Source organism: Acanthochromis polyacanthus, chromosome 3 (assembly GCF_021347895.1).
Source record: "Acanthochromis polyacanthus isolate Apoly-LR-REF ecotype Palm Island chromosome 3, KAUST_Apoly_ChrSc, whole genome shotgun sequence".
Lineage (NCBI taxonomy): Eukaryota > Metazoa > Chordata > Actinopteri > Pomacentridae > Acanthochromis > Acanthochromis polyacanthus.
This window is the reverse complement of record NC_067115.1, coordinates 21390439-21418028: the sequence shown is the minus strand read 5'-3', so window position 1 is coordinate 21418028 and position 27590 is coordinate 21390439. Positions and strand designations below refer to the sequence as shown.

Here is a 27590-nt window from a genome sequence, read left to right as displayed (position 1 = left end):
TTATGAAGCACACAATGAGACTTAATTGGGAATCTGAACAGCAGCAGAAAGTGAGGGAGCACATGCCTGTATAGCTGCCCTGGACAGCACGTTGTCCCGTCCCCGTTGGCTGACCTGCATGACCTCAGACGGACAAGCTGTGCCCAGTGCACCATGGGAGGAATATCTGACACAAAGGCTCTCACCAAGAACTGATTCAACATAATCGGATGTATTTGTCAGAAAAATAATATCTCTGTGATGGTTTGTTATGAAACACGTATGAACCGCTCTTCTCATTAGAAGTGTATTTAAACGCCATTCTCCCAATTTACAAAAAAAAAGGACACATTTGCTCATTTATGCCATCCAAATGACATGAATTAGTCCGTGAGGCTCGCAGGAATTATAGAGACATTGTCAAGACTGGAATCTCGACAGTGGGCAGCCACAAAAAGCTAACTTGTCATGTGGCAAAGTTGAGGGCCCGGGCATTTGATTGTGATGTTGAAGCCCCCCTGCTGTGCAACGGGACAGGCTGTCTGTGTGAACACCCTACAAAGGCCAGTGTCCTCTGGTTGGCTCCCAGGACCATCAGATTTAGCCTAGCCTGCTCCCTCTGTCAGTGGCTGGTCCACTGACTGGCTGGCAAGCTGGCTGTTAGGTTGGCTGAAAGGCTACATGACTGGCTGGGTGAATGACTGGTTGGCTACCCAGGTGGGTAGCTAGCTGGCTAGTTGGTTGTCTGGCTGGCTGGCTGACTGGCTTATCACTGCTACTGCTGGGGGGGGGTGTAGACCCCATCTGGACCAGGCTGAGCCGGGCCGGGTGCCGATTGTTCATGCTAACATACGCCTGCTTCACTGAAAACGTGGAAAATGTGGGAATGAGAGAAGATGGTGGAGGCAAGATAGAAAAACATGGGCAAGTGGAACACGGAGGAGACAGAATTAAAGAGAGTGTGCATGTTTGTTTTTGTTATTGAAAAATAATGGAGGTGTGTTTCCCACTTATTTGAAAAGACTGAAGGGATCTGGACTTTTTGATGAATGAATGCAGACAATGAGGAGGAACGATATGTTCCAAGTACTGCTGTCACTTCCTGTAATATCATCTTGCCATTACAGGCAAAATGACAATAACCAAGATTATTATCAGGGAAATTTAATCCGCTCCTTTCACATTTTCTTTTGTGGTTCCAGGCCTGCAACATTTTACAGTAACACAGCTCTCATTAAATCTCCACATAACAAAAAGAGGATGAAAAATGGCAGAAACCTATTACAAGGTTACAAGTTAATCCATATGATTAAGCAAATACTATTTGTATGAAAGATGTAATCCTTAAAAAAGGTCTTATTAAAATCACTAAGTTAAATTTGCTCCCAGAGCTATTATGTTCATAAACTGGACCAAATGCAAAATTAAACACAACAGCATAACACAGGAATTGAGGTCTGTGCACCAATTTGCAGTTAAAGCAAAATCTTTTTACGGTTTTGGCCAAGAAATGAGTCTGCGTGGCACCCTGCTATTTAATGTGTCCTTTTTTGACATTTTCAAACCCACATTTCCTTCAGCTCATTAGAAAAGGTTTCTCCTGTTTGCCCAGAGTTCTTCAAGACAGAACAAATAGTGGCAGCTTTTCAGGCCTCTTCCAGGCCGCTGGACTCTGTAGGTATCTGCTCTGCAATAATTTAAGCGGGGGCTCATCTTATCTCTGCCTGCCACACTGTCTTTCAGAAAATGACGACCTTTGTTCGACCAGGCTGGGCAGGCCGGTCTCCACTCTGGCCCTGACAAGGTACCACTCACACAGGAGGACAGAAATGAAAACCATCTCTGGTTTTATTAACAAGGCCAAGCTAGAAGCTGTGGTAACTGCCAGAAAAACAAAACAAAAAAAACCTATGAAAATACAATTGCTGTATTCCAAAATTTTGATGGTATTAAACACCAAACACAGACTGCTTAAGGTTAAATTACCTGAATATCTAAATGTTAAAAATACACTGTAGTGGTCAGAATGCGACAAAATGAGGCCTAAAGTGAATCTAAAATGAGACAAAATTGCGGTTTAAAGTACAGGACAGGTCCTAAAGTTGGCAATTTGATTTTTGGACCACCATTTAAACTAACGGTTAAATTAGGCCCAAGCAGCAGCAGGAGGAGAAACGCATAACTCTTGTCTTTCAGCTCACAGCGGCCTGGACTTTGTGTTTCTACAACTCTAACACAATATAAAATTAATACCTTCATTTATATAAAATGAAACCTACCTTTCTGACCGTGTTCACCCTCTAATTAGAATCTCTGTTCAACGTTTAGTTTTGGCTAATAACGGCGTACTGCTCCGACTGTCAACCCTCACGGACGGTGTTCTCAGCCTCCGTCGGTCTGTCTGTAAATTACCCTTTTTGTTCTTGTTTTTAATATTTCAAAAACATTTTTCTGACACTAGAGTGCTCTAAATATCAAATGTATTTAAATCTACCGTGCCTTTTTCCCCACACAGAGAAAGCTAAACCTGAGTTCTGCTAACGGGCTTCTGAGCCAGTCTGTCCGTGCGGCCTACGTTAAACAAAGAGGGTCAAACTTAATATGTAAAAAAAAAAAAAAAAAAAAAGTCGAATCGATTAAATGGTGTTTTTTTTTCTATTTTGGAAAAAATGAAATAACATAAAAGGCCGAATCCTGCTAATAAATGCATCCAATGTAGAGCGTGACCTCAGTTAAATCAATCACAAAGGCGTTTTTGCAGCTGCACTCTTCAAATTGGTGCACACTTATTTAGCTAGTCTAATGAATGCAGGTACACATCAGAGAGATTATTAACACCAATATGCAAATCTTAAAAAAGTAATAGTTCCTGTTCGTGGGATTTATTTGCATATGGCTGATTTTAACTGTCTCAACTCTGGCCTGTTTCCCACAGTGATATCAGTAGCTCTAATAATAAGTAATCACCTGAGGTGAATTTGTGGTATTAATCATGCAGGCAGGCATCAAAGGGCTGTGCACAGGACAGGTATGAACACAGATCAGCAAGTAGGCCTGTTTGACACCTCATCCTGCATAGTGAGGACGCCTTGTTTGAGAGTCCGCAGGTGTTCAATTTGTTCTGCCTGGCTTGCAGATAAGATTTTAGACATTTAGTAATATTTTAACAGAATGAAGCGCTTCTTAAAAAAAATCTTCTGTTCTGTTTTAAATAGTTATCCAAAAAAGAATGACAGCACAATTTGCAATTTCTAAAGAAAGAAAGAAATAGAAAAAGAGCAATAGACTTTAATACACAATACAAAAAATTAATAATTAGCAAATAAGTTTTGCCTCATCAAAAATATTAAAAAGCTTTATAATTGCATCTCATTCATATTGCTTATTAATAAAAGCAATACTATGGGCTGCTGCATTTGTGCTTATCACCAACATGACCTAAATAAACAATTTAATTTTTAAATGTCAGCAGATGGTTTTAAAAATGTTAGTTTCATACTAGCATAAATTACAATATATTTAAAAAAAAACACTATTGACAATTGCTACAGTAAATTAATTAACAGCAGCAATATCTTGAAATTTTACAGTATATATTTAAGATGCACATTTAAATAATGTCACAGCATTTAATTAAAGCAAATTCCTTTTTACGGTTTTATTTGATAAACGACAACATTTAACAACACTCATTAGAAATTGCAGTTCCCTTGCAAATTAAACATACCCACAACTCTATATGTTACATTATTATTATTACTGTAACAATAATAATTATTGTTATTATTATTGCATTTTACTGTGTTTGCTAGAATAGTAGAAAAACCAGGGGCAGCTTTTATTCTTAAAACATAGCCACAAAGACATAAGCTAATGTAGTTATAATTCTTTAAAAATTTAAAAGCACGTAACTCTATATCAGATTTATCTGTAGAAATTTTTTCATGTGACCCACAGATCTGACCGAGATGATCCTGAATGATGAGAACACACACACACACACACACACACACACACACACACACACACACACACACACCACACACACACACACACACACACACACACACACACACACACACACACAGAGAGAGAGAGAGAGAGAAAGCTGATCAGGTCAGGACGTGTTATGACTGGAATTCAACTTTGACATCTGTTGTGTAAATTCACATATTGACAACTACACTGGTGATGTAAGGGAAAGACTGTGAGGGATCTAAACTATTTTTCCTTGGTGTGTGTGTGTGTGTGTGTGTGTGTGTGTGTGTGTGTGTGTGTGTGTGTGTGTGTGTGTGTGTGTGTGTGTGTGTGTGTGTGTGTGTGTGTTTGTCTGTCAAAGCTGCCTGAGTTCTTATGAATCAAATATTTCATAAAGCTCCACAAACTTTACATAAAACCAGGAATTCTAAATTTTTATGCTGCACAGGCATAATGCTGTGTGTACACAAAAGAAAAAGGAAACAGGAGGAAAAAAGTTTCTGTGCGAGTAATTTCCATGTGTCCTTCCTATTAGAAGCACAAGAAAAATAGAAAAATCAGGAATGCAGAGAGCAAGTGATGAGTGACAACCTGCCATAGGAGGTGATAGGTTAGCAACCTCACATCTCATGGAAATAAAATACAGATAAAAAGAAATGTCTCTTTTTCTGTCCTCTTGTCCAGGCCCATGTACGTGCATTCACACTCACAGTATGCCTCTTAAAATATCCTCCTTAACATCTCATCGCTGCCAGTCCTTCGATTTCCATCCAGCTCAGAACCTTTTCATCCATTCTAACGCCTGGAAGAAAAAAAAACTTCCTCTCTTTCTGCTCGCTTTCTCCCATCGGCACAGATTGATGTTAAAAGTGTGCCTGCGCATCGTTTGTAATTATGCCTGTTTACACACTGAAGCATTACTATGTGTGAAAGTCTGGAAGCCATTTGTGGCATGAGGCTGAGAGGGAAAGACAGAGCGAGCAGGCTTTAAACAGCTCCAGAGACACAAGGACTGATAGCAAGCCGGGGCTTCTGACATGACTGCAGACCTGGGTAATATTATACTCAAATATGTCTTCTCGTTTGTGCGACGGGTTTGTCTGGGCAGACTGCTTCAGCCTCAATGTAAGCACATCAAAGATAAGATCAAGTGCTCTTCATAATTCTTTTTAAGTATCCAAAATTTGCTCAGCCAGGATTTTCTTGAGGTTTATGTGGTTTCTCTATGACTCTGCCCATTTGCATAAATTTCACATTATAGAGATAATTATAAACAGAACTTTAACCTCACAAGTGAGTTATATTACCAATTTGTGTTCTGAAAATATTTGGAGAACTAAATTCAATTTGGAATAGAGAACACATTTGATTATTTGCTAAATATATCTAGGGCTCTTTGGCAGAGAGACTTCCAAAGTTATACATGTATTGTGGGAACTGAAACATTATACATTTACTCTTTGTGATGCAAAACTGGATGCTAATCTTGATCGCAGTGCCGTCAATTAGACAGAATGTTTCTTTTAGGAATGATGTTATCATGGTATAAATAAAACTGGGGAAAATTATAGATTTCAAACAAATTTAGGAGATTCTGGCGCAACATGTTACAAACAATGATTTAATAAACCGTTTTAGCATGTAGCTGCAGCTACACGGGACATATAGGATTACATGCAAGCAGAAGCTAAGTGAATGCACAGACTACTGCATGTGCATCGTATGTGTGTTTACATTGTTGTGGTTTCTGTAGCATCATCAAACACACACACACACACACAGACACACACACACACACACACACACACAAAATGACTGATGCATACTGTCGGTGTGGCAGTTTCTGACAGGACACTGCTGTAAAACTGAGCACAGCATTTCCCCTTGACAAGGGCAGCCATTCCTGATAAGGTCAAGTAGGCAGTGTGACACTTGGAGAGTGTGTGTATCTGTGTGTGTGTGTGTGTGCGCATTTGTGTATGTGTGTGTGTGTGTGTGAGGGGTGACGGCAGAGTGCGGCAGCTTTGTGCTTCCACTATACAGTGAAGGCATAACGTCTGTCTCACACTTTCGGTCTCACTCCAAACCAAAGCGCATGCTGCACACACCTACAGTGTTCCAGTCGGCACATGCCAGCGGCACAGACTGGCTACCATGCCCTGCCTACAGCTGCACTGAGGGCTTTGAACCTCATGGTTAGCAAATACAGCAGGAATCAAGCAGATAATGAAACCCGATATCCCCTCCCCACCATGCCCTGCTCCAGCAGTAGCCAAGGCCTGGTTCTCCTCGCACAAGAGATGCACTATTGAGAGACTTTCTCCCTCACTCTTTCACTCCCCCTCATTCTTTTATTCCTCCCCGGTCCTCGTTCTGCCAGTCGGCAAGGCGAGATGCCAACCTCTCCCCAAAGCCGGGCAGAGTGCCCTCACCCTTTATGCAAATGATTCACCACTAGCCCAACTCACACATTCATTCTGTGCCCCCCACCATCACCTACTCCTCCGTTCCTTCATTTATTTCTTTCACCTTTTACTCTGCAATCCCCCTCTTTCTACCACTTCTCCCTTTCCTGTACTTCATATTGTTGTTGCACTTCAGCCATCCCTCCCTCTGCTTTTAGCTGCTTCACTCACCCTCTACCAACTGTCCATGCTCTCTCTATCTAAATTGCTATCCATCTTCCAGCATCCCTTGCTCTGCTCCCTCTCACTCCTTTCAATGTGGAACTCCTTTTTCTCGCTGCCTCTCGCTCGCACAGCTTGACTCACCCAGCAACTCAAACTTGTACACTCATTCCTCGGCCGGTGCCAGACAGGCAAGTGCAGAAACTCCCTTTACCGTCACTCTCTTTCTCTTACTCTCCCTTGCATACACACAGCCACTCACGCCACAACCCATGCCCTGTTACTTCCCTTAAAGGGAAAGCATCACTTCTATAAATTATACTTTTTCCTTATCTGTTTGCATTTTGTCTAACCATTTTATCATCTGTCAGCATGTAGCACTAAGTGCATCATTTGAAAGAAAACCATTTGGCACCTTTATCCATTCCTTCCCTGTTAATTTTTTTTTTTTTTTTGCATGATTGATTGCTTCCTTGATTGTTCCTTGAGTATTTCCATTAACGCTCTTCTTTTCACAAAGGAAAAAAAAAATACATGAGGGAAGGTGGTCGAGACATGCGTTAGGTCATGTTCACACAGTTTAGCGGCACCATCGTTTTCATATTTTTAAAGTATGCTCGAAAGCATATTGCACCAAATTATAATAGCAGCAGACTACATTTACTACCAATAGCTAAACTTCTACTCATATCAGTCTTGCTGATTGAAGAATTATTAACCATAAGATCAGATTAAACAACCCTTGGCCTTAAAAAAATGTTTTAAAAATGATTGTTTCAGTTCATACAAGCACAGATGCTTTACCTTTTTCTTGGGAAGTTGACAATTTTAGCGACATAATGGCAACACGCCATAAATACACTGAGATTAACTGGGTGAAAAAAGTAGTTTTATGAAGGAAGCATCTCCAACTAAAAAAAATAAAACCCAGTAATCACAGCTAGAACACTGGAAATGTTTGGGAAACCGACCCTCTCACATAACCACCCTATTTCCACACCAGCGAACCCCCTATCAGGGACACTGAAGCTTGCAGATTTAATTCTGTTTATCGTATGAGCTGGAGTTTTGCCTGTGCTCGGTTGGCACCGTGAGGGTTAAACTGTGCCCGCTCCCTGTGGCATGATATAAGCTGGGCCTTTGCCTGTGCACTCTGCCTTGTCTGCACTGAGTCGGTAGTGTTAGGGGTTAAGAGAGGATGCCTGCTCCAAGTGGCTTCCTACGTGACTCTGATCCCATTAGGGTTAAAAGGTGTTTGTTCCATATGGCCTCCTGAGAGCCGGGCCTTAATCTCTGCCATGCTTGACGGTTTCGGGTTAAAGGGAGACTCGACTCTTGATACGGCGGCAAGTTACGCTCGACTCTGAGCTGGCAGTGTGAGGGTTAAAGGTCGCTCTGCCCGTTCTGAGCGGCATTCCCTATAGGGCAACCGCCATGCCAGGCCGGAAGAAACAGAGGACACACACAAACACATGCGAGGCGAGAAACAAAGAGCCTTCTCAACCGCTCACACACACAAACACATGCAGACGTGCACACACAAGCTCGCACAACAGCTAAATCATCTTGAAATTTTTATCTCTTAAACTAGTGCCTTTCTTTTTTAAAGATGAATCCTCCCCAACGCAGACGGGCGCCTCTGGGAGAGTGTGTGTGCAGTTATCTCCTCTGTGACCACACTCGCTGCTTTCCCCAGCCTAAACTACCACCTCGCTCAGACCTCAGGAGCACCACAGTACCACAGGCAGACAGCCATAAGTACATGTCCTCAGAGGGGACATAAAACGGAGGAAACCCACCTCGATAAAAAGCCACCTCACAAACACGCTGGGGAGGAAAAAAGAGCAGGGAACAAAAAGAAGACAGATCCAAGCTCTTGCATTAGGTTACATTCCTATTCGTCTTTGTATTGGATTTTTACTGTTATCAGAAAATGCGCATTTGAAAACCACTTTCATTCACTCTCTTATCTTGAACGCAATTATGAAGAACAATTTAAATCAAAGAACAGTATATACGTATTTTATGCTTTAGTTTAATGTAATAAAAAATAATTAAATTTCATCCAAGTTTAGTATTTTACATTTTCCTTTAGCTAGAAATCCCCCCTGTAGTGATGAAAGCTTGAATAGCCGATTAGTAAAATACTGTTTACGTGTAAAATGTGCCCTTGCTGGTCCCAAATTGAATCCTGCCAATTTTTAATTATTTTTTCCTGGTCTCCTGCACGGCTTTACTTTGTTTCACTGAAAACAAACAGAACAAATTTCTAACTTTAACAAATATTCTGTCGCTGCTATATTATTTATATAACAGTACAGTTTCGCTGACTGTTGGTAAACCTTCAGCGAAACTGGTTCGGTATGAAATACCAGTCAGTCTCCATTTATAAACATGTGATTGTATGAAAAGATAGTATCACAGAGAAGAGAGCCAGAAGGAAAGAGCTGGACTGAAAGCAGCAAGAGCTGCCACGTCAGATGCTGCTGAGTCTTCTTGGCTGTCAGGACTGAAAGACACACACACACACACACACGCATACACACACAGAGAAAGAAATACGCACACATATAACTGCAGTATGGCCTCCACACACCCACAAAGGCTCAAATACATGCACACACACACACACTCACACAGAGGGGAAGCAGGGTTTGCCTTTGCAGTGCTGTTTGGGGAGAGTTGGAGCCATGCGCCAAGCCTGACACCCCTGCTCAGTGTCGCCATCACCGCTGTCTTTCTGCGAGTCAACATGGATGGAGCCACTCCATCAATAACACACACAGGCCCTAATAATAAAACGAGCAAATCCCTCACTCCAGTTTGCCCGCCACACGCCAGAGAGCGCCTGCCCGGGGTCTGATCATATCCTGTTAGGATTGCTTCTGGATTTGCACTTATCATTTGGTTACACTCTTCAAGCATTTAAATAAATATTTGGTTTTCCAGATTTCAGTAAATGCTTTTTAAAAATTACTTTAAACTGTGACCAAATTGTGACAGCGTTATACGCAAAAACATTTCATCGCATGCACAAAGAAGACAGCACAGTATCCCCTGGATCAGATGCAAAATAGGATTTGGCCTCATCTTTATTTAGGCTAGCTTTCCAATTCCTGGAGAAATTGCATGATTGAATACAACAATGCTATTGTTGCAGCAAAATGTTAGAGGGGCTTTTAGCTTTATGTTTTTCCAGAGAGGAAAATCAAAATGTGAATGCCATTTTTCAATCTAAAGAGGAGAGAGAAGGCTCTTGTGTAGAGATTTGAGTCTCCAGATAGCACTTGGCACCATTTGTCAGCTCTTAGAACTGTAATATGGTTATGATACATTAGCATTCCTTCACATCACCAAAGAAACCCAATATGTGTATATCAAGCATTTTAGTCAGCGGAGGAACAGTGAAGAAGCAGAGGGAGAAAAAAAGAGAAGGAAAGGAGAAGGGGAGGAGGTCCAGAAGATGGAGAGCCAGGTAAAGGATTAGCATTAAGCGGCGAGAGGGAGTAAAAAGTTGCCCGATGAGCAGCATTCCAATGGACAAAGCCTCTTGAATGGTGAAACTGTTTTAGATAGCCTGTGCTGTTCTCAGGAGAGACAGACAGGGAGTTAGTAAAGTGCTTTTAAGCTCACCAAATCCAACATATCCCAGATAAGACTGTGGCTCTTCCTGAGGGAATGAAAGAGAGGAGTAGTGGAGGGGGGCTGGAAAGAATGAGGTACAACGCAGGAAAGAAGTGGTTGAAGTAACAGATGCAACGAGAGAGAGAGAGTGTGTGTAGGTGCAGCTGAGGGATCATAGAGAAAAACTGTCAAAGATAAGCAAACATAAAAGCAAAAAAAAAAAAATAGATATGTTTTGAGAAAGAGAAAGACAGAAAAATGAAGTGTATGGGAAGTGACAGCATATTATCAGATGAGAGCACATGTGAGTTTTCGTGTCGGTTGAATCTGTCTTATAAAGTGCAGCGAATGAACCCGAAGACACTGAGCAGCCCTGCCTGCTTCTACAGCAGGATTTTATCACCTGCGTGAAAGGCGGCTTGAATACACACTGGCTAACATCATCAATCTCTGCTCTGCCGCGTTGTAGGAGGAACCTGTGCAGGCCTTTTATGTACTTTTTAGTGTTTGGATATTATTCAGGCAAGAAAATCATCATGCTGAGGTGCACAAATCACTCAAAGCACACACACCCAATTACTATCCTTACAAAGTTGCTCAAAAGCATACTAAAGTGTGTGTTTTTTCTGCTAATCTTCTGCATTCATACACTGTTAAGTGCATTGCATGTGCATAAAAAGGGCAGAGACAGGTGCACACATACAGGCCAGAAAGCAGCAAGTCAACAAACAAGGGTCAGTTTTTAATAATTACCTGTTTATTTAGCAGTGGTCAGATTTTAACTTATAAACCTTCAGAACTCCCCTGCAAAATTCCTCCTTTTAGACTCCAGAGAGAACATTCAAACAGTATTAATTCCTCTGCTGGGAAAAGGGACGGCCTTTTCCCGGAGCAATCCATAACATCTGAATATAAAAATAAATATGAAGAGCGGGCGCGCTCTTAACCCCAAGCTAAGGAGGGAAAAACCTGCCGGGAAGTTTGATGGTGGTGTATGTTTTTCCTCTGTTTCATCAGTGTCTGGGACAACATTTTCTTTCAGCGCCGTCGCTCTCGCCGGGTTTTCAACCTCTACCGCCATTTCTTAGTCTCCAGGTCTCGTTCTTCTGCTTTTTAAAAAAATCCTTATTAAGGGTGCCCTTTTAATCTCCGTCTTCTTCATATTTTCCCTCGCTCTCTCTCCCCCCCCCTCTCACTCTCTGCTGGACGCCCCTGTGCCGGTTAACACACCACAAGCCAGAGGGAGGACCGCAAGAATGCTTAAATCAGCATAATTAGGCCTGTGTGTACTTTAAACACACACGTTTCCCCCAAGCCTGGACCCCTGCCACCCGTACACCGCTGTGTACGCAGCCACGGCCTGTCTCTTTGAGTCAATAAACACAAACATATCAGCAGTCAGTCTCACAAACGTTTACACAGCGCACACACACGCACGCATGCATATGCAACACATGAGGTGAAAAAATGATGCAGTACCCGTCTTCCAACCAACTTCATCCCACCAACTCCAGCTACCTCCCTCACACAGCTGTCACCCACCTCCCCCTCCGGCCCAAACCACCATCACCGCACTAACACAGTTTGACCCTTTACACTGTGTAGCTGACGGCAGAGGAAAGAAAATCAGTTTAATATGGGAGCTCTGGCCTAGAAAGTTGCACATTTGTTGAAAAATTTCCATAAGCAAGCAGTTCAAAAAACAAAATGAAGTGCAAGCGTGCACTAAAACAATGGCGGGGATCTCAACGGGGGTTTGTGGTTTTGTCCCACACACATCTGTATGTGTTTTAGGTTTCAGTCGTGCATTAACAAAACAACAGCCTCCCAGCAAATCCAGGGGGCCCAGCTGCATGTGGGGATTATCAGTAGTCATTACACCCCATTTAATAATAATCACCGCCATCAAAAACGAATCACTCCCAACATGTGATAACACTGCCTGAGTGGATCATATTAGCGACGATGAGGACTGATTGGAAAATATGTCATTTGCATTTTATCTTGTTTGTTGTTTCAGCGGGACCCACACACTTTGTGAGCAACTTATTGCTGTCTTTATCTGCATCCTCGTGCCGCTCTTCGTGTGTGTCAGAGTATCTGCGTGAGATAAGAGCCATGACGGAGATGACATCCGTGAGCGTACACTATCAAAGAGAAGAGTGTGAAAGTCAGTGAGTACGGCTCGGTTCAAAGGCATCCAATAAAAACATTACGCTCCCTCCCTCAGGAGTTTGAACACTCGCAGCTCCCGAAGAAGCTTCAGGTGCAGATGGACACTGCAAGTGAGGCCTCGCACAAGCACAACATTGAAACTCAATCTTGTGAATGAGAGGCATAGCTGAGGCCTTCTAATCCTAAAGATGTCCACAGAGAACAAGTAACTCCAGTAGTGAATAGTAATATGCTCGTGTCCCTGATTTTGGAAATGCAGCGACGTTGCCATGGAGTTTAAATGTCACAAAGGCAAAACATGAACTTAATTTGATTTCCATTTTTAACATCGCCCGCCACAAAAACAGATAAATTTAATGTGGCCTCGGCTTGCTTTTTCTCCTGGCATAACGCTGCAGAAAGTGATCACAGCGACACGCTCAGTCTACTTAGAAAAATATTTTGTCAGCAGCATTTGATCAAAGTGGTGTGATACTGTTTATATGAGGGTGAGCACTGAAAACTAGCCACAAAGAAGCCACTCTGTGTGTCTGTGTGTCTCCGTCACACTCACACACACTGCGGCATGAACACACTCAATTCTCTGTTTGTGGGCTCACACAGCTGTGGATCTTGCACAGGGTTCAACCAAGGTAAAGATATGGTATATTACGCAATGGCTTATAGATTTTTCCACCGCTGGCGAGCTGCCAGCGCTCTCAACGGGAGAGAGAGAGGGAGAGAGGGAGAGAGGGAGAGAGAGAGAGAGAGAGAGAGAGAGAGAATCAGAGTGCAGCACACTTTGTTCCACGAAGTCTGACTCACAAACTGGATTCACTAGCTGCTCATGGGAGGCCTCCAGGACCAGGAGCTACACTGTGGACGTAGCGCCACATGTGTGTATTACCTGATAATACTGGAAATAAAGTAACTGGAAGATTGTTAGTGTTTTTGTGTCAGACATATTCATTAAGCCTGGTGGATATTTCAGCTATCGGCCCCATAGGTGATAGCTGCTGCTCTGCACTGGGCTGCCTCCGCTTCACACACACACACACACACACACACACACACACACACACACACACACACACACACACTGCAGTGGCAAAAATAAATGACCTTAAGCACTTTTTCAACACAGTGGAGTCTAGTGGCTATACAGGCTGACCTATGTATTTCCATCAACTACACTTTAAAGCTACAGCAGTCATATTGACTCAAGCTGGACAGCAGTCAGCTATCGTTTAGTCCCCATTTGCTCTGCCAATATGCAACTTTTGCTGCTTTAAGGACCGTTGAGTTTGACAGTAATAAAGCACAAATTTAAGCCTTTGAAATGATCAACAAAAAACTCCAATGTGCACGCATGACAGACATTTCAGTGCAGGCTACTTCCAAAATGAGACTTGGAAGAGTCAGCAAGAGCTGCCCAATCTGTTTTGAATCAGACGCTCGCCCGTCAGGATGATCAATCTGAGTGTTTTCTTGATTTACTTACCGAGTACGTGACATGCATATGTTAATAAAACTTGTGCGCTTCTCATATCAGCCTTGTCCATATTTTACCGCCTGGATTAAGGAGGCAGACATACTGTTCACACACAAAGCAATAGAAAGGCATTCAACGAGCTGATTTGGCCTAGATCTTGCACACCAAGGTTTCCCCTACTCTTTTAATTGGGCTCTTGATGCTCGACATAGGGTGTACTTCCTCTAATTAGCTATATCTATAGCGTATGGGAGGGTGATGAATGCATGCATGTGTAAAATCCTCTTTTGAGCAACTCCAAACTAACTAAGAGCTTTAATTTCACGCTAGGCTGCATTGTCCCATTCAGTGGGGTTACCCCCACAAAAAAAAGCCTCTGAGAAAATCAAAAAACGAAAAACACACCAATGGGTCACAGAGGAGGGGGATGGAGAAAGACAGACAGAGAGGGAGAGAGAGAGGGAGACAAACAACAACAACAACAACTGAGGTTCATCCTGGAACAATGCAGATCTCTCACCAACCGTTACTTCTCTTTTAAAGGGAGCTAATTGAGGGGGTGGAGGAGGAGGAGCAGGATGAAGGTGAAGGGGAGTCTGTCCCCAAGCAGCTGCAAGGAGACTGCAGTTCACTGCCTCTTGCATCTTCTCATCCCTTGATTCCTTATTGGTTCCTCACATTTCCACTGTCTGATGAGCTCATCCCTTGCTGGCAAACTAAAGTCTTTTCGTGTTAAATGACTGCGAACTGCGAGTTGTGGCACCTTTGATTCTCAAACCTGAGAAAAAAATAACAATTTTGCACAGGGAGGTTATGCAATTATCAGTCAATCACTCACTCGGTTTACACACCTAATTCCTACTACCAGCCAAATGTAAAATTATATCGTGTAGCGAACATCACAACAACAAAGGCTCTAAGGGATAATTGTGTTTATTTGATTTTGGAGTACTTTCTGCTCTCATGACAAAAACTGGCAGAGGCTAAACGGAGAGAGATGTTCCCAGTATCAGCACGCTGAAGTGATTTTGACTCTGCGGCTCCTCCGCCACATGTCTGTCTATCTGTCTATAACATATGCGAGCGCTCAGCCTGATTTAAGGTGTGTGTGTATGTACATGTGCGTACCGTATGAGTTGGTAAACAAAACTATATCTCAGACCAACATAAAACCGCTATAGGGGTCGCCTGCTTCCACTGGCCACAGATCAGCCTAAACCTAATCCACACTAGAAGGCAGAGGCATTGAGAGACACACACACACACACACACGTATCAGCCACACGAACACATGCCCATCCATCCAGGGGACAGCCACCTATTACCCTGTTGTGCCAACTGCCTCTGTTAAGCATGGCAAATCCATTTTCTATGGGCAGTCAGGAAGACTGCACAGATAAGGGATAAGCAGAGCACCAGTGTTGGATTTAACCCACCTCCAAGACAGAATCACACACAGACACACACAGGGAGAGGAGGACTGTCCACAAGCCGCCTCAGGGTTTGGCTTCGGGGCCTTATGGTCTCTGCAATGGCACATTTTTGTTATGTTACAAACTAAAACTAATATTTGCAGCATCAACATACATAAGACTCAAATATGTGAACTACAGATGGACTTATTTTTCCCGTTTAAAGAACCGCAAGTGCATTTTTTTTTTTTTTGGTAAAATGTATTCAGACTGTTCAACTGATAGAGACATTTGGTGCTACTTCTCTGCACTCTTCCCCTCAGTCCCTCCCTACCAGCCCTCATTCTGGGCCAAGCAGTGTAAGGTGGACCTGGTCTGCCTCCAGCAAAAAGGATGAATAAGTAAAAAGAACACAGTGTACCCCTGGGTTCTGCCTGCAACCCACTGCATGTCTGCCTGCCGCTGGTCTTCAGTTGGCAGGCCACGTTTAGCCCTGCTCACCGTCCACTACAGCAAATCTATTCTCTGGTGCCTGTGCTGTGCCTACTAACTAGGACCTGTGCGAGCAGGATTAGTAGCAGTGTGTGTGTGTCTGTGTGTGTGTGTGGTGCAAAGTGACGCCGGTAAGGCTCGGTATGTTACCAGATCACGCAGGCCCACCTCGACTTACACCAGCACCGCCGCCGTCACCGTCCGGTCCCAGTGAAACCAGAACCGAGGACTGACGCAGGAGAGCCACCGGTCCAAAACGGAGCAGGAGTAAGAAACACACACATGCGCAAAGACGCACACACACGTTAACAGATATGATGGCCTCGACCTCGAAGCTCTGACTTTAACAGGTGAAAGCAGAACATTTGGCTTTGTGTGTTGAAATTAGTAGATATTCAGAACAATATAGCTGCACAAACTGCATGTGTGGGCTACTCACATATTGCCACACAGACTGTACGCTTCCCCATATGTGCATAAACACCAAACTACACACAAGCGCTTTTATCGCCATCGCCAAAGATACTGACCACATTTCTTTTCTGTTGCTATGGCTATATGGCATGGCTACAGTATGTATAGATTTCCCTTCACGCTTTCAAGTGCTTTGCCAATCTGCACGGCCGAGCGAATTTCAAGGGCTCATTTGATCTCCAAAATCTAAACCCCCCTTAAGAAGTGCATATAATCGGACATGAATCGCTCATGAGCGAGAATCGAGGAAAGCAAATAAAACTTTTTGTCTGCGAACCGTGCGGGGGGAAAACGGTTAAACAATCTTTGCCGCACATTGTTAAACATCTCTGAGTCTGCAGCAAAGCTTCAAAAGTTGGCATGCGTTTGTGAGACGCGCTGTAGCTCCACATTAGCAGCCCATCTCATTTGGATAAGCGGGACTTAACTGGAGTCTGAAATAATTGATTTCCAAACGCAGCACATAAAAGTTTTTAATTAACGACGCCTTCTCGACCTTCAAAAAAGAAGAACACACAAAAAAAGCACATAAAAACTTTATGCAAATGCATTTCCGTCACAGAGATGTGAAACAAAGCAACGTACTCCCGTTAAAGTACAAAAAGCCTCTTGGTGATGTTTGGCAAGTGCGCTTTTGGCTGATCGGGTGCGTCGCCTACCAGGCCATTCCAGCAAAGCTTTTATCAGCATTAATAATACATTGTAGATTGTTTACACCAGTTTTGCATGTTTTCTGTGATTTGTGAATTATTTACATGGCTGTGATCAAGAACACAATCTTAATGGAGTCACTGGACGGCAGTAGCAGCAGCGCGGTTACAAGAACATTACGCACGTCAGTATCCATCATCCATCATCCGTGCGCTCATGGATGCGCACACGCACCAAGTCGAAGAACAACAAACAATCCGGCCACCCTCTTTTTTTACAGCATCAAACCACAGACAGTTAAAAACGATCACAGAAAATTAAAGCTAAATGCTTCGAATCAAGTTTTAATTGCAGGTGTAAGCAGGATGCATGGGCGTCTTTAAAGTTAATTTTTGACCGCTGTTATCTTAATATCCTCCGAATACAAACACGAGCTCCGCGCGAAGATATGAGAGAATGCAAACAAATCAGCTCTGCTTGATATCCATCAGTGAAAGCCGGAGACGAAATAACAGCAGCCTAAGCAGATCAATATGTATCGCGCATATGGGCAGCACGCGTCCATGCGGCGCTCGTGAGAGAGGATCTGCTGCCAATTAATTTTAATTAATGGAAAGAAAGAGGCAACTCGATGCGGACCTCTGCCTCATACCACCAGGCTTGGAAAATTATCTGTGCTAAATATGCAGTAGGGCTGTTGGACTTATTTTACGCAGCAAATCAAATAGACTATTGATTAGAAAATGTCTCTCTCGCTGTTCAAAACGCACAGACGCCACAAAGGTCAAGGGAAAAGTGGAAGAAAGAAAATTGTAAAAAGAGAGAGAAGCCGTTTTCTTAGTGGTGCAATTGCTTCTGATGTAGAATCCACGTCTGACTTTGTTGCGGTGACAAAAAGAGAGAAGATGAAAATATAGTTTTGTGTCGTTTTCTTTCTGACAAACTTCATAAAGTCCCAGAAACACGCTGAGGTCTGGTCAGAGGGCCTGAAATAACACTGAGGAGGAATCCTGCGTGTTTTCCACGGAGCTCGTCAAAACCAGACTTTTCTGTTTAAGGAAAGGAATGATTTTCTCTGCTGCTCCACAGCAACTGTGTGAAAGTCCGATATTATCACGAATATATTTAGAAAAATCTAATAAACATAATGCAAAGCTCCTAAAACAACAACACAGAAGTGCGTAACTCGGCAGGCCGTGACCTCCTTGTATCAGTAAGAATTTCCCCTACACGCCTGAAGCTGAACACCTGTGACCGTATAATGCCAGATCATCTCACAATATAAATGAGTGCGTAAATATTACGCATGAGGCAGTTAAAAGTGATGACTTGGAGTGCATCTCTAACTCCTAAGTTCAGCTCAGACGAAAAATATACATGACCTCCTAATAAATGCTGAATGGAACGCTCACATTCAACTTGATCTTTAAAATGCAGTTTAATGGTAAAATACTGAAATTAAAAAAACGGCATTAAACCGGCTGTCTGACGTGAGAAACCGAGCGGCAGAGGGAGAAAACGGACTTGCGGCGGCCTGAAACTGCAGACTCGGCGCGCCTGCACTTCTCATGTGTTAACTCTGCAGTGGCTGCACGAAATATGTGCGTCTGGGAAGCATATGTGTATTTAACAAACTGAACTGTAAATAAATTTGCAGTTTATGGGAGAAAAAGCGCTGAGCTGCGAGGAAAACGAAAAAGGTCATTTACAGCATGACCTTTGCTCTTGTGAGCAGTGAAACGATTCGGTTTGAGTTGCAGAAAAAAAAAATTAGATATTCACCACAACCAGTTCAGGAATAAAACATATTTACTGTGACTTTTTTAAAGCAACAAAAATAATCAGCAAGCTTCCCTTGTGCCAAAGCGGTTTAAAAGCACTACCCATTATTCTTATTTGTAGTTTATTTCACCTAGATCTTATTTCTGGTGGATATTTTCAACAGAAATATGACATATTTAAGACAAGTTACAAAACCTTTGAGGTGATAAACAGAACTCTAGACTTTTTTTATGTTCAGTAGCAGAACTGCAAGTTGAAGTTCAAAAGGTCAAAACTCAGTCTGAAGCCTAATTTTGCATTGAAGGGCCAAAATGTGAGCTGAATATTACAAAGTGATGTGATGGCTATAGAGTTTGTTAGATTGTTTTCAAATAAGTAAAAGAAAACAACACATATTCATGTGTGTTGCCCTCACAGAACCATGAGCCCAGACGGCCTTTGGAAATTACACACATAAATACGCATGAGACGTTTTCCAACAGAGTGAATCCCTCAAAAAAAATCAACCTGTCTTTAATTTAAATATCACAGAATAACTATGAGAATGTAGAAAACACATGCATTTCTTCTTTAAAGAATTACTGGATTTTGTAATTTATTTGAGTCTCCACACACACGCCCATTTATATATCATATATCATACTGTTGCCTGAAAAAAGTTTTTTTTTAATTCAATGGGATAAAGTTTTTCTTTAAAACGAGCCTACTGAGGAAGAATATACTAAACCCAAGGTCAGGTCTGAACGGTGACCCTAAAAGGCCCCACGGCAGTCCGCGGCTGAAGACGGACCGACCTCCCGAACAGCCGCAAGCACAGAAAGAGCCCCCTAAAAAATTCACTGTCCTGCAAGTCAAGCATTAGAACTTAATATGAGGTTTGTGATATTTGTCGAAGCAGCCGATTATTGCCTCGAGGTGTTTGCAATTAGTCGCCAGCTGCCAGGAGGACGCCCAGCTCTCCTTCCCCTTTCTCCAACCTCCGTTTTATATAAAATAGATTTGGGAGAAGCGCCATTTTCTCTCCAAACCATGCGCAATGAGACGCACAAGAAAAGCCCGTTGGAGGAGTGCCATTAAAAAGAAAGGGGGGAGAGAGACGGCAGCGAGAGAGAGGGAGAGAAAGAGGGAGGGAGGTTAAACACGGGAAAAAGAGAGCGGAGTTGGGGGAAAAAAAGGTCCTTAATACGCAACAAATGACAAGCAGCAGCACGACACACAACACAACACAACACTGTAACCGCGTACAGTAGAAGCAGACCGGAGGCGCACGACACCGGAAATTTTTTTCTTTAAAAAAAAAAAAAAGCAGCGAAGAGGAGCGTTAAAACGGCGATTGTCTTTCCATACCTGTGTCAAGCAGTAAGGGGAGTACATGGTGGTGTCTAGAGATGAAAATTGGAGTTGTTGATAACAAAGTTGGATGGAGGTTCGCTGCGGTGCCGCATTGCAAAGCCGCTGTGGCTCAGTCCAGGCTGTAACCCCGCCTCGCTCGCAGTGAAAGCTCGGCAATAACTTTAGGGGAAAGTTTTGCTGCTCTCTCTCCCTCCCTCCCGCGTTCTCTCTCTAACGCTCCCTCTCTCTCTCTCTCTCTCCCACTCTCTCACTCTCTCTGCCTCCCCGCTTTTCTCTGATTGACACAAACCTAACTTTATATTTGAATGCGTTTTTTTTTTTTTTGACGTTTTGGAAAGAATCCGTGCTTCTCTAAAAATCCTCCAAAGAGGCTCCGCTTGAGATACAGCATTACTGCTGCACTGTTGGGCGTCTGGGATTGTCAACGAGGAGTGCAGTTACGGTGTTTTTTGATTTTATTATCTGCATATATGTTTATTATCTTTATTATTATGGCATTCAGATTTGCAGTTACAATTCTGCAGGAAGCTGCTGTAGCTTTTCTGTTTCAAATGTAATTTTCACTTCTATCTATCTATCCATATCTATCTACTCATCTGTCTCTTTTTTATGATACTTAAAACCCTTCAGTAGCTTGTGGTATGAGTTTAAAATTCCACAAACCTTCCCACACTATCATCTCTAAATAACCCCACTACAGGCACATCTAAGTCGAAGTATATTCTGAGTTGAAGTATATTTTTGCTTTTGTTTGATAAAACTGCCTTTTGCCAGTGAGCACACAGCAAACACAGCAAGTGATTGATGGCTCAGATTTCCTTAAAATGATCTCTTTTTTCTTGCTTTCATATCCTTTGGTCTTACGAAGAATGCAGAAGCAAGCCCAAGTCTGACCAAAATAGAAACGAGAAAAAGTTTTAAATTTACAACTCAGATTAAGCTGTGGTCTTTTGTCGTGATGGTGATGCAAAGCTTTCTGCACAACTAATTCGAGTGCCTTAAGCCGAAGAGGGCCCGTATTCTAAGTTGGACTGAGTGCTACAGTAAATTAAACGAGCGCTGGAAATGGAGCATTTGAAGCAGCTGAAACGTGTGGGCCAGTTATCTGTATTTTAATGCAGTTTACAGGGTGTCACGGCAGGACATGAGGCCCAACTCTGTCCGTTTTGCTGAGGATGCTCTTTGCTGCTCAATCTGGAACAAATAGCTCTTCATCTGAAGGTTACAACCCCAATTTAGGAAATATTTACAATAAGATTTTAAATATTGTTAATATTTCAGGGTACTTCTATGAGTTAAACTAAAGAAATGCAAAATTATTACAGCAAGTTGTACATTTCACTGTCTAAGACTGTAATTTACTCAGCTGTGATACCTCTTGGTTTCCTATTTCTCTCCTTTCTAGCTAATTCCAAGTCATATTCCAGCTGACTACATAAATGCAAACAAAAGATACCTGAACTTGGGCAAAGTGGTCTAAACCAGTTTCATTGTGACTCCTATTGTATGGAAGCAATGCACTCTGTTTCTAATCAGGCTTGGCTTTATCCTCGCCCGCTCCCTGCTCCTCAGCCTAATCAAACTCATATATGCAGGCAGAGTGCCTGCAATTATACATAAGCCCCTGCCTTGTGCATGTGTGCGTGAGTGTGTAAGTGAGAGTGTGTGTGAGAGCATTAGTGTTTGGAAGTGTGTGTGTGCCTACGTGCGAATGCAATTCTGAATGTGCATATGTCTGTGTGTGTGTGTGCTGGAGTTGTGCAAAAGTGTGTTCACACATATGTGCGTGTGTGTGTGTATGAGAGAGAGAGAGAGAGTGTGCAAGGGTGCGGTTTTTGGGGTTGAGGTCACCCCAGCGCTTGTATGCCAAGTTTTTCAGGGGGATATGAAGCTGTGTAGCTTTACGAGACCTCAGCCTATGTAGGATACTTAGACGCTCACACCACAGACACACACATGCATACAATGTACAGTTTACACACAAGTTACATGTGCACACGCATGTACAGCATGGACACAAATGTCTGGTGGTCAAAGATACGCTGGCACAAACAACCAAAAAAAGAATTAGCCTGAGAAGAAAGAGAGAAATACTAAATAAAAGTGAAAAAAGTAAAGCATATTGAGGTGTAGTCTTCTTTTCCCAAAGTCTCTCCTCTTTCCAAACCACACCCCACCGCGGCACAGGCCCAAACCCCAAAGCCTTTGTGTGCTCCCTCACTTTCCCCTCTTTCTCTTGCTGGCTAAAACCTTTTTCTCCTCCACAGTGGTATTTTTTGGTGATGTTTTTCTGTTTTTATCATCTTTTTGCTGTTCTCTCTCTCCTTCTGTCGTCCTCTTCTCGCACACATACTGTCCCTTCCGTCTGTCTGACTTTACACATCGTCTTTGTCTCTGGCTGCAGTCTGGCATTGGATGTCCATCTCAGTATTCAGCGCAGGCACTTGGCTGTAACAAACAAACTATAGCAACCACTGGAGTTACAAAACACTGGCGCTCATGTTTTCTTTCCAAACTCTCTCTCTCTCTCTCACTCTCTCGTGATCAAACAGGCCGGTCCTAGTATCACCTATGAAAGCCCCTTCAACTGCGTGGGGATCTAGTGATTTCTTAGACTACGCTTGCCATTAGAAAGCACACGAGAAAACCATATGGTGTGTCTAAAGTTAGCATGTTGTGGTCTCTCACTGACACATGGCACTACCCATATACTTGCTGTTTACCATTGCCTGTGGCTAGGCCATTAAATATTGAAAGTGATGTAGCATACTGATACTGCCATTAGCATGCTCAATGTGTGAGACAGGTGGTTGAGGCTGTCTTTCAAAATGCTGGAAATATGTGAACGGAAAATATGTGTAACTGTACCGTTTACTACACCGTACAGTGTAAATATTGTTAGAGTAAGCTGTTTATGTGTGCTCTGGGAAGGAGCACGCCAGTCAAATGCATACAGGCATATGCAGTCAGAAAGAAATGGCTGACTGGCCGCTATGGCTAACAAGCATATTATACACAGTGTGGATCCCAGAGACTCTATGGATCTGTTTGCAATCTGAGTGTGTGTGCAGAGCAATGTGTTACGCCTGCTGCTTTTTATGTGTTTACTGTGTGTAATAGCTGCTCATACGTTATACTCAGACTGGTTTGGATTACTGCGTTTCTACTGTGTTTGTACTGAGCAGGAAGAAAACGTATAGATTTATTTTAGTTAGTCTGATGTCATCAGTCCTTAATTTAAGCGGAAAATGCAACATGTCAGATCGCGGCACACGGGCCAAAGGAGCAGTTTTCCAGACAGTCGAGCAGCTATCTGTAAACTCTCCCTGAAACACAGTGTTTTAACAATTACATGAAAATGACAACATGCAGTACATGTCACACAGAAAGTGTCCTGCAAAACAAATCTTGTCTGGCATTTTACTTTGTTTTAACTGGCTTCTAACTTCAGTCCTCGACGTGAAGAAAATGTGTGCAGATTCTGCAACAAAGCCAAACTTCTGCCAAGCGTAAATAATACCTTGCAAAGAATACGTGTCACCGAAAAAGCGGACATTTTTAGGAAATGTAATGTTTTTGCAGGGCACTCTTGCCACATGTCAGCACAGTCGACAGATGAATTCAGGATATCCACGATGATATGTGAGAGAGTTTACAGGAAATGGACATATGAGCCAGAGTGTCAACACAAAATGGGGATGTATTTCCTGAACACATTAACACCAGAAGCTCCTATTCAGAATCAGAACACTGAACACAACAAACTTGTTAACATGTGTAGTTTTCATCATGCTGAAGTCTGAGCTTTTAAAAAGATTTTTTTAGCAAAATGCGCTGATGAGCCCTTTGTTCTTTGAATGTCCTCCTTCTTTCGACCGTAATAAATCTTTATAAAGTGAAAACAGAGATTATTTCTAATGGACTGGGTTTGTTGGTGTGTTCAGGAAATAAATCTTGGGATGCAAACACAAGGATGGATATAGAGAGCTTAGAGTGTGTTTGTGCTGGTGTGTATACCCTATATGTGTCGGATACGAGGAAACATTCAGGCATCCCTGGGCCTCTAGTAGGATCGTCGTTCACCAGGTAGGTGTCAGTAGCCTGAAAAACAGAAAGATGGTTATTTAATTAAAATGTTCTCAGTTTAGTTGCACAGTGATTTGGCCACATTGTTCGCGACTCTCTTCGGAAGCCAATCTCAAATGATTTCAGCACAAAGGTGCCAGAAATTCTAGCGCCTGCTTCTCTGTATGATGTTCAAATGAGAGGAATAGACTTTGCGATGAATTTTGGGATCATTAAAACATATTAATATTCACCAAAAACAATGTCGTACTGGGCTTTTGTGGTTCTTAAATAAATATTAGGCAACACCAGCCCGAAGAATATATGCAGCGAAAAGAAAACTGATTTTGAGAATTTTGTAAAATCCACAGAGACATTTGTGACCAATCATTTCCTGAAGTCACCCTGAAAAAAAACCTGGATTTTCTTGCTTCCTCTTTGTGATGCAGCTCTAAAATTTACCTGTAATATGTGAGACAGTCTCATAACCCCTGCTGGTTTCATTTCTCCACAGAAACACTTGCTTTATAAATCCTCAGTCAGATTGTCTGTAAGTACCACTGAGTATGCATGCATATGTGTGTAGGTGTGCATTCAGGGAGCTTCATTTGTATTCTAAGTCAAGCAGGCAGGCGGGCAGACAGGGTTCTGGCAGGGCCCGGAGCTGTGAAATAGGCTCTCCTTGCAGTTCTGCCGTTGATTGGATCAACCTATCCCACTCTACTTAGCCGAAGGGAGCCCAAATCCCACAGCCGCTGTGCCGTTCTGTGAAATCCTATTTCATTTCACAACTTTAACGGATAAAAAAGCATGCACACACGCTTGTGCCAGCCCAAGACCCCATGCCACATTTATTTAGTGAACAGGAGCAGAGAAAACACAGCGTATCTGGTTGTGAGGAAATGCTTGAATGCGCACGCATATAGTCTGACCCTCTTGAAAATATAATCACCCGTACGTATATACATTTTTTCCACACCCATGCGCTCTCGGCCTCGCACACGAACACGCAGCAGCACACACACAAGCACACACCAGTGCACACGTGCATGCCACTTACGCAGACACACAGACACAAACCCCATAATAAGAGCCAGACGTTGGCAGACCACACAGCCCTGAGTTGTGGTGAAAACAAAGGCTATTCATATCCTTCGCAATGAGAGGTCTGTACAGCTAACTCTCTTTCTCCCTCTCTCCCCCGTCTCTCCCCTCAGCTTTTATTACAGATAATCTGCACTCGCAAACCTTCCATTTTTCTGCAATTGTGCGATTTCTAATCATCTTTATTAGTCCATAAACATGTTTTTTTTTATTTTTAGTCTCTTTTTATTGCCGAGGCCCTCGACTCCTTGAGGGGGCAACACAGTGCCTATTGTTGAGTCTCAAGATGATGATGAAGCCAGGAGCAGAGTGAAAGAGGCCTGCTGATAAGACAGCAAAGCATTCTGGGATTGGGGTAGCAGAGTTCCTCAAATGCACGCAAGCACATACGTACAAGCTAAAGAACGCACACATGAGACAAAATGCGAGCGCTCAAAGTCTGCCAGGCCACATGTGTCTGATAATGAAATGATGCATCTGATTGGCTGCCGGTCAGAATAATGGCTTGGATCCACAGCACCTGCGCGGGGGTCCGCACCAGTGCGAGCCTGCCGACTACCAGCGAACAGACCACAATGCATCAGGTGTGCAGCAGGCTCTGTGATTGGCCGTCCTAGGCCAGAAACAGGGTCAGGTGCACTAGCAAGCCTTTCCTGATTGGTTGAGCCGAACCCAAAAAGCTGCGGGTGGGAAAGAGCTGTTTTCATTGGCTGCCACTGCCTCATTCTGCTGGTGAATGGGTGTCTGGGTGGATGGCACCGGGACAACTGGGAGTGTGTGAGGAAACATACTGACTATTTGTGAAAAATCTTTGTACATATGTAGCTCTTCATATCCACAGAATCTCAGCCTTACCCAACCTTCAATTCTGACTTCAGGAGGAACAATATAAAGCACACAAAAAGCAACTGCACTCTAACAATAGGTAATTTGCTCTCATTTCATATTAACCAACCGACAAAGAGGAATTTAAATGCCCTCTTTATGTTGTCAGCCAAAGAAACAGGTGTTGATGAACCTCAATCCCATTGTGCAACAGTGAATAACATGAAGCTAATGAATAGGCTAAGCTCTGTACCTGTCACTGGGGAGGCCAGAACATACTGACTCTCTTTGTAGTAAACCCCTCAAAAACTCCAGGCCCCCAAACACTCTCTCCTGCAGCAGTGTATGAATTATATATTGTACTATATATATAGAACATATGCCCGGCCCATATGGCCAGCCCTGAGCGAAAAAATCTCAAAGCCCTCCTTAATTAACATTTTAGAGGGAAGATTCGGAGGCGGGAGATTGAGTCAGTGACCTATTTGGAGTCCATCATCGCCCAATGCAAATGTGTTAATTGAGACAGATTTTCCTACTCCACAGATATGTGGAGTAGTGGATGCAGAGGAGGATTTTTATTTTATTTTTTTGTCTGAGCCATCTGATCTAAGGTAGGGGTATAGGATCTGTTTAAAAACTGTCTCTCCACCAACAAAAGAAGACACTTCTCTTTCACTTTCTCCCTCAGTCTTCCCTTGGCTCACTCTCTATCTGTCTCTTTCTCTCTCTGGGTATATGTGTTGATGACCATATGGCCAAATTCTTTGGAGGTGAGATCTCCGAAAACCTGCTCACACACTCGCGCATACGCTCACACATGTACTTACACACACACACCTCCACAGAGCTTTGTGTATGAAAGGCCCTGATGGTGGAATTTGTTCTCAGATGGCTCCATTTTAAAGCACATGAATGGCAGCATATCAATGATCCTCCTCTCTATCTTTCCGTCTCTCTGCATCTCACATTAGCAGTTACACACGGACACACACCACCTACACACACACACAAAACTCGCACCACTCACACACACCTGGTGCAGTCCTCTTCTTGTTTCCAAATAGGTTTTATTCTGGCCTCCGCACAATCGTCAGCCGCAACCATTATCAGCGCTGTCAGTCCATCTTTTTAAAAAACCATAATTATTATCACCGCCATTGTGTCTTAAACACGTTTTTATCATCAGGATTTGGTGGTTGAGAATAACATTGCCAAGTTTAAGGCACAGGATGAAAATGGGGGGGTGGGGGGGTGGGGAGAGGAAAAGAGACGGTCCAGCCAACCTGCGTGAGATGGCAACCACTTCAAAGACGCCAGGCCGCACCGGCGATCTGTTCCGTGGTGTGTGAGGAGTGTATGAAAGGCAGAAATGGCCGCCGTGTGAGTCCCTGCCAAAGCTACCTCGGGGAAAAATGTTGGAAAAATACGATTTTTCACACAGCCATCTCAGGGGGGGCTGACGAGAAAACGGGGAGTCTAAGAAAGAGGATGAGAAACCGAGGGGCTGCATTAAAAAAAAAAAAAAGATCGATAGATAGATGGCTGAGCAGAGTGGGGCTAATTATTTCACTCCAC

The 27590-nt window shown here is 43.0% G+C and overlaps 1 protein-coding gene across 10 annotated transcripts in view; it reads right to left on the bottom strand.

Annotated features, from left to right (window-relative positions):
* LOC110948863 (nuclear factor 1 X-type-like) overlaps positions 1-27590 on the bottom strand; it is a 121140-nt gene that overhangs the window by 89570 nt on the left and 3980 nt on the right. For 9 of the 10 annotated variants that reach the window (XM_022190598.2, XM_022190605.2, XM_022190606.2 and 6 more), the window contains exon 2: positions 24036-24119. In XM_022190598.2, the coding sequence (XP_022046290.1) occupies positions 24036-24119 (84 nt within the window). Of the gene's footprint in view, positions 1-20012; positions 20189-24035; positions 24120-27590 lie in introns of those variants that run through there. The other variant, XM_022190600.2, reaches the window with a different exon arrangement.